Source organism: Sus scrofa, chromosome 1 (assembly GCF_054392235.1).
Source record: "Sus scrofa isolate SSC_HxYL_T2T_F1_AM1 chromosome 1, Sscrofa_HxYL_maternal_Yorkshire_Landrace_v2.0, whole genome shotgun sequence".
Classification (NCBI taxonomy): Eukaryota; Metazoa; Chordata; class Mammalia; order Artiodactyla; family Suidae; genus Sus; species Sus scrofa.
The window spans coordinates 109,213,068-109,221,761 of NC_139383.1; the positions used below are offsets into that span (position 1 = coordinate 109,213,068).

At 34.6% G+C, this 8,694-nt stretch overlaps 1 protein-coding gene across 5 annotated transcripts in view; it reads right to left on the bottom strand.

The window, feature by feature from the left end:
* The window catches only part of CFAP53 (cilia and flagella associated protein 53), a 51,819-nt gene that overhangs the window by 40,283 nt on the left and 2,842 nt on the right, over window positions 1-8,694 (bottom strand). For all 5 annotated transcript variants that reach the window (XR_014808891.1, XM_084966027.1, XM_005654423.4 and 2 more), the window contains exons 2-3: window positions 7,674-7,903; window positions 7,005-7,178 (exon numbers count right to left, since the gene is read on the bottom strand). Coding sequence is in view for 4 of the 5 variants with exons in the window: in XM_084966027.1 (XP_084822153.1) it covers window positions 7,005-7,178; window positions 7,674-7,903 (404 nt within the window). In the remaining variant the exon portion in view is untranslated. The remainder of the gene's footprint in view (window positions 1-7,004; window positions 7,179-7,673; window positions 7,904-8,694) is intronic.

Below are 8,694 nucleotides of genomic sequence, written 5' to 3' on the forward strand. Positions count from 1 at the left end.
GGGTTAAGGATCCGGTATTGCCATGGGCTGTGGTGTATCCGAGTCACAGACATGGCTCAGATCCTGCGTTGCTGTGGCTGTGGCGGAGGCAGACAGCTGTAGCTCCAGTTCAACCCCTAGCCTAGAAACCTGTATATATTGTGCATACAGCCCTAAAAATACAAAAAATAAAAATCAAAAAAAATTTTAAATGGCCACACGACCCAAAGTAATTTACAGATTTCAGATGATCCCTATCAAATTATCCATGACATTTTTCACAGAACTAGCACTAATAATCCAAAAATGTATATGGAACCATAAAAGACCAAGAATTGCCAAAGTGATCCTGAGGGGAAAAAAAAAAGCTGGAGGCATAACTCTCCCAGACTTTAGACAATTCTACAAAGTTAAAGTAATCAAAACAGTATGGTACTGGAATTCCCTTGTGGCACAGTAAGCTAAGGATCTGATGTTGTCTCTGCAGTGGCTTGGATTGCTGCTGTGGTGCAGGTTCAATCCCTGGCCCAGGAATTTCCACGTGCCACAGAAGCAGCAAAAAACAAACAAACAAACAAACAAAAAAAACCAACGGATCATTGGAAAAGAATAGAAAGCCTAGAAATAAACCCATGCACCTGTGGTCTATTAGTCTTCGACAAAGGAAGAAAGATAAAATGGGAATAAGTCTCTTCAGCAAGTGGTGCTGGGAAAATTGGACAGCTACATATAAGTCTATGAAATTAGAATATGTTCTCACAGCATAGACAAAAAATAAACTCAAAATGACTTGAAAGACTTAAACATTGGACATGATACCATAAAATTCCTAGAAGGGAACATAGGCAAAACATTCTCTGGCATAAATTATTCAAATGCTTTATTAGGTCAGTCTCCCAAGGCAACAGAGATAAAAACAAAAATAAACCAGAGTTCCCATCCTGGCACAGTGGAAATGAATCTGACTAGGAACCATGAAGTTGTGGGTTTGATCCCTGGCCTCATTCAATGGGTTAAGGATCTGGTGTTGCTGTGAGCTGTGATATAGGCCACAGATGAGGCTCGGATCTGGTGTTGCTGTGACTGGGGTGTAGGATGGCAGCTGTAGCTCCGATTTGACCCCTAGCCTGGGAACTGCCATATGCCATGGGTACAGCCCTAAAAAAAAAAAGCAAAAAGAAATTTTTTTTAAATAAACCAATGGGACCTAATCAAACTTACAAGCTTTTGCACAGCAAAGGAAACCATACAAAAAAAAAAAAAAAAAGAAAAGGCAACTTGGGGAATGGGAGAAAATACTTGCAAACTATGCAAATGACAAGGGATAAATCTCCAAAATATACAAACAACTCATACAACTCAACAACAACAACAAAATGGGCAGAATACCTAAATAGACATTTTCCCAAAGAAGACATACAGATGGCCACTATGCTCATGAAAAGATGCTCAACATCACTAATTAATATTAGAGAAATGCAAATCAAAACCACAATGAGGTACCCACCTCACACCAGCCATCACTAAAAAGTCCACAAATAAGACATGCTGGAGAGGGTGTGGCAAAAATGGAATCCTACTAAACTGCTGGTGGGAATGCAAATTGGTGGAACCACTATGAATATCAGTATGGAGGTTCATCAGAAAAATAAAAACAAAATTACTGTATTATCCAGCAATTCCACTGCTGGGCATATATCCAAAACTTTCATTGAAAAAGATACACATACCCCATGTTCCTAGCAGCACTATTCACAATAGCCAAGATGTGGAAACAACGTAAGTGTCCACTGACAGAGGAATATATTAAGAACATGTGGTACATAAACAAAGTGGAACACTACTCAGCCATAAAAAAGAATGAAATAATGGCATTTGTAGGAAAATGGTTGCAACTAAATTACCATACTAAGTGAAGTAAGTCAAAAAGAAAAAGACAAATGACCTTATGATATCACTTATATGTGGAATCTAAAATGAATCTATCTGTGAAACAGAAACAGACTCACAGAGAACAGACTTGTGGTTCCCAAGGTGGGGGTGAGGGGATGGGATGGACTGGGAGTTTGGGGTTAGTAGATGCAAATTATTACATTTAGAATGAATAAGCAATGAGGTCCTACTGTATAGCACAGAGAACTATATCTAACCTCTTGGTATAGAACATGATGGAAGTTAATATGAGAAAAATAATGTATATATTATATATAACAATATTATGTTATATATATATATATGATTGGGTCACTTTGCTGTACAGCAGAAATTGGCACAACATTATAAATCAACTGTACTTAAATGATAATAATTTTAAAAGAACCAAACAAATTCTGGAGCTGAAGAATACAATGAATGAAAGGAAAAATCCAAGAGATGACATTGACATCAGACATGAACAAGTAGAGGAAAAAAAAATCTGAGAACTCAAAAACAGGTAATTTAAAATTATCCAGTCAGAATGTCTAAATGGATAAAAATAAGATCCAACAATATATCGCTTACAAGATACTCACTTCAGCTTTAAGGATACATATATCTTTTAAGTTAAGGGCTGGAAAAAGATATCCCAGGCAAGCAGAAACCAAAAGAGAACAAGGATAGCTATACATATATTAGACAAAATAGACTTTAACTCAAAAGCTGTTAATAAGAGACAAAGAAGGTCATTATATACTGATAAAGGGTCAGTTCATAAAGAGGATATATCATTTTTAAGTATAGAGTCATCCCTTAGTATCTGTGGTATTGGATTTAAGGACCTGCCACAGATACCAAAATCCATGAATTCTCAAGTTCTCTGGTCGGCCCTCTATATCCAGGGTTCCACACCTGCAAATTCAACTAATACTGAGTCATATCATACTGTGTTTATTGAAAAAAAAACACATTAAAATGGACCAGAAGAGTTCAAATCTATATTGTTCAAGGAATCAACTGTATATGCACCCAATATCAGAGCACCTAAATATGTTAAGCAAATGTTAACATATATGAAGGGAAAAACAGACAGCAATTCAGTAAGTGTATGGGACTTCAATGCTGTACTTTCAACAGTGCACAGATCATCCAGACAAAAAATCAATAGGGAAACAGTGAGTTAAACTACACTTTTGATCAAATGAACCTAACAGATGTACATAGAAAATTCCATCTAACAGCAGCAGAATATACATGGAACATTCTCCAGGATAGATCACATGCTAGGTCACAAAACATAACAAATTTAAGAAGATTGAAATCATATAAGCATCTTTTCTAACCACAGTGATATGAAACTAGAAACCCTTAACAGGGACAAAACTGTAAAATTAACAAATATGTCTAAATTAAACAACATACTCCCAAACAACTACTGGGCCAAAGAAGAAATAAGGGAAATTAAAAAATAAGGTTAAATGGAAATGCAAATACAGCATACACAAAGTTATGGGATGCAGCAAGAGCAGCTTTATGAAGGAAGTTTATAGCATTAACACCTATATTAAGATAAAAGAAAAAATAAAGATCTCAAAAAAAAACCCTGACTTTAAACCTCAAGGAGCCATAAAAAAACAAATTAAGTCCAAAATATGCAAAAAAAAGAAGAAGGAAATAACAAAGAGCAGGGAAGAAATAAATGGAAAAGAGACTAGAAACATAATAAAAAATAACAATGTGTAAACTAAGAGCTGGTTTTTTGAAAAGACAAACAAAACTGACAACGTATAGTTGGACTAGTTAAGAAATAAAGAAAAAAGACTAAAATAAATAAAATCACAGTGAAAGAAGAAACATTACAACTGATAATGTGGAAATACAAGAGATCATGAGAGACTATTATGAACAATTACACGCAAACAAATTAGGCCATCTAAAAGAAGTGGATAGATTCCTAGACTATATAACCCACCAAGGCTAAATCTTAACAAAATAAAAAATATGAAAAGGCCAAAGAGTAAGAAGATTGAATCAGCAATCAAAAATCTCCAAATAGGAGTTCCCGTCGTGGCTCAGTGGTTAACAAATCCAACTAGGAACCATGAGGTTGTGGGTTCGATCCCTGGCCTTGCTCAGTGGGTTAAGGATCCAGTGTTGCTGTAAGCTGTGGTGTAGGTTGCAGACGCGGCTCGGATCCGCACTGCTGTGGCTCTGGTGTAGGCCAGTGGCTACAGCTCCAATTCGACCCCTAGCCTGGGAATCTCCATATGCCACAGAAGCAATCCTAGAAATGGAAAAAAGACAAAAAAAAAAAAAAAATCTCCAAATAAAGAAGAGCCCCAGCGGCCAGATGTTTTCACTGGTGTTTTTGACCAAACATTTAAAGAATAATTAATCTTAATCTTTCTCAATCCCAAAATACTGGAAAAGAGAACACTTCCAATATCCTTGATGAACACAGATGTAAAAATTCTCAATATGATACCAGAACATCAAATTTAATAGCACATTAAAGGGATCATATACCATGACCATGTAGGATTTATCCTTTATCCTTGGATGCAAGGATAGTTCAACATAGGCAAATTAATAAATGTAATACACACATTAACAGAATGAAGGATAAATATATATAATAATATAGATATTATTAGATAGATACCTTAATAGAAACAGAAAAAAGTTTCAAAAATTTATAATAAAAACTCTCAACAAATTAGGTATAGAAGGAATGTAGCTCAACACAATAAAGGCCATATATAATGAGTGTACACCTAACATCATGCTCAAAAGTAGAAAATTAAAGACTTTTCCTCTAAAATCAGGAATAAGACACAGGAGTTTGCTTTTGCCGCTTTTATTCAACATAGTACTGTGAATCCTAGCCAAAGCAATTATGCAAGAAAAATAAATGAAACACATCCAAAATGAAAAGGAAGACGCAAAATAGTCATCTGCAGATGACATGATCATATATATATATATAGAAAACCCTAAAGACTCCATCGCAAACTGTTAAAACTAATCAATCAATTCAATAAAGTTATAGGATTTGAAAACAACAAATGGAAATCAGTTGCACTTTTTTTTTCTTTTTTGGCCACCCTGTGGCATATGGAGTTCAGGCCAAGGATCAAATCCGAGGTGGAGTTGCAACCTATGCCACAGCTGCAGCAATGCCAGATCCTCGACCCACTGTGCTGGATCAGGGATCAAACCCAAATCCATGCCATTGCAGAGACACTGTTGACCCCACTGCACTACAGCAGGAACTCCTCAGTTGCATTTTTATATACTAAAATCAAAATATCTGAAAGAGAACTTAGAAAACAACCCCATTTGTAATAGAGGTTAAAGATCTGAAAAGTGTAAGACACTGACAAAAGAAATTGTAGACTCAGATAATTGGAAAGATATACTTTGTCCTTGGATTGGAAGAATTAATAGTTAAAATGTCCATATGCCCACCAAAGTGAACTACAGATTCAATGCAATCCCTGTCAAAATTCCAATGGCATTTTTGTAAAAATAGAAAAAAAATCCTAAAATTTGGATTGAATTGCAAAAATATCCTGAATAGCCAAGGCAATCTTGAGAAAGAACAAAGCTGGAGGCATCACACACATGATTTCAAACTACATCACAAAGCTACAGTAATTAAAACAGTATGGTAGTGGCATTAAAAAAAACAGACACATAGACCAGTGGAACCGAATAGAGGGTCCAAAAATAAATCCATGCATATGTGGCCCACTAATCTTTTACAAGAAGACCAAGAACACACAATGGTAAAAGGATAGTCTTTTCAATAAACAGTCTTGGTAAAATTGGATATCCAAATGCAAAAGAATGAAATTGGATCCATACACAATTCACAAAAATTAACTCGAAATGGATTCAAAACAAAGACCTGTAACTGTAAAACACATACAAGAAAACATAGGGAAAAAGCTCCTTGACATTGGTCTTGACAATGATTTTTTGGATACGGCAATAATTCTATAGTCCAAATAAACAAGTGGGACTATATTGAACTAAAGCTTCCACACAGCAATGGAAACAATCAACAAAATAAAAGGAGAAACTACAGCACAGGAGAGGATATTTTCAAACCACATATCTGTGAAAGGGTTAATAGCTAAAATATATAAGAAACTCACATAACTCAATAGCAAAAAACAAATTATCTAACTAAAAAATGAGCAAAAGTCCTGAATTGATATCTTTCCAAGAAGACATACAAATGGCCAACAAATACATGAAAAGATACTCAACATCACTAATCACCAAAAAAAAAAAAAAAATGTAAATCAAAACCACAATGAGATATCACCTCACACCTGTTAGAATGGCTATTATTGAAAAAAAAAAAAACAGGAAATGACAAGAGTTGAGAAATTGTAGAAAGAGTAGAGAAAGGGAAACCTTTGTATACTCTTGGTGGGAATATTGATTGGTATAGCATTTACGAAAAACTGTGTGGAGATCCCTCAAAAAATTAAAACTAAAACTACCATATGGAAACAAATTAAGTGCCCATTGATATATGATATATGAATATATAAAGAAGGTGTGGCGTAATGGAGTATTATTCAGTATAAAAAAAGAAAATTTTGCCATTTGAGAAAACTGGAGAAAATAATACTATGTGAAATAAGCCAGACAAAGAAAAATACTGTGTGATCCCACTAAATGTGGAAATCTAGGGGAAAAAAAATAAGATGAACATACAGAAACAGAGAGTAGGATGCTGTTCTCAGGGCCTACGACTGGGATAAAGGGAAAGATATTGATCAAAGAATATAAATTTTTGATTATAAGATGAATAAATAAGTTCTGGGGATGGATCTAATGTACAGTATGTACATATACAGGCAGTAATATATTGTGTATTTGAAATGTACTGAGAGTAAATCTTACGCATTCTTACCACAAAACAAAACTCCTCAATGCCTGAATTATGCAATGATGTATATATAATTACCAAGACTTAAAGATATAACTATTGCATATAGTCTCTTAAGGCTATACTCTACTGTAAATTAACTTTCCTAAATCATTTTTAATACACCAACTTCAGATTGTGTGTGTTTTTCTGACATCATTACCTGAATTGCTGGTCTAGCTTTTCAGCCACAAAATCCTGTCTCTCTTTCTCTTTCTTCTCTCTTAATAATCTGGTTTTATCTTTCATTCTATCTTTTTTCTCCTCAATTGTTTCTTCTTTCAATCGCATTTCAGTAAAATACTCATTTTCTTCTGATGCTAAAAGTTCACGTAACCTAAGTTCACAAAACAACAAAAAAAGAAATTAAAACTGTCATGCTACATGCACCATTTCTCTAACTGATTTTTATTTTGTTAAATTCGATTTCAGAAGTACATGTTTAGTCATAAATTTTCTAGGAAGCAAAAGGTCATTATAGTATTCCATAAAATAAGACTAGTTTCCATTTAAAACAATAAAGAGACTAATCTGTGCCATACTTTATTTGATTACATACAGATAAGATTATGTAATGGATATATTCAACCAAAAAGTAAATTGAGATTAAAATGAAAATAAAATATGAAACAATATGTTATTTTGCTTTCTATCAAACATCGGTTATCACAAGTGAAAATTAAAATAACCAATAGCTATTGGTTCGGTAGGAATATGAATAGCCTAGCTATGATCCTTACTATAAAAATTCACATGATTTTCGATAGGTCAATCTCTGACTGTGGTTTTAGGAATGTTTCATAGTCTGGGTCAGCTGGTTTGTGAGCCTTACTTATTTCGTCTTTCTTCAGTGTTGATGATAAACCCTTGCATGGCATCCTTGATTCTTGCTTTCACAAGACTGTCTACAAACTTGCGGTCATTGTGCTGGTCCCACTCAGCTTTCAAGCGATCCCGCTCATTTGACTTGGTGGAAGCCAAAATAACATGATGTTTCTGATGGCTGTGTCGGATTCTTTCCAGATGTTGCTCTGCCCCTTGGCCTTTAGGAGGCTTGGCTCTCTGAAAACAAATAGCAACTATCACTTATGATAGATCCAAAATCAACTGCATATTTTCAATTAATCGTGACCTCCACAAATTCTCATATTAAATAAAACTTGGTATATAAAACTAATATATCCTGTTACAACTGCAAACAGTTGCTTAAGATGTAACTTAATTCTTTAAACCCATACCTAAGATGTTATCAAATCAGTCTCAAGTATTTCTCAAATGCCATTTGAGTAAAAGCTCATAGAATTATAAAGTTAAAAATTTGAATGGTACTCAGAGATTATCTAGTCAAACCAGAAACATTAAGTTATTGCCCAAAGTGCTTTAGACTGGTAGGGCAGACCTGTATAGAAGAATGAGGGGTCTTCTAATTCCTGACCTTGATCTTGCCACCCACTATCCCACATGATTTCTCAGCAGCAGACAGCATAATTATCACCATCAAAAACTCTTTCAGTTAAGATACTACTCTCTAGTTATATAGGATATACATGAGTTGTGACAATGAAAAGCCGTTCACTGAAAAGGAAGTAGGAAGATACAAAGAGAGAGAGGTAAAGAAGGAAAAGGAAAAAAGGGGGGGGACTAATGGAAGAACTTTATTCCTATTTCTCTTGTGCCCAGAAGTTTAATGCAACAGCTGTGCTCCTGACATTTTTAGGTAACTTGAATTTCTGTAAACATATTCATTTTACACAAACTTCCACCAAAAAATTGGAAATGCATACACCATTGTGAATGTATAGTGACACATTTAGTAAAATCATATGGAATTTATCTTTTTCATTTCTGTATTC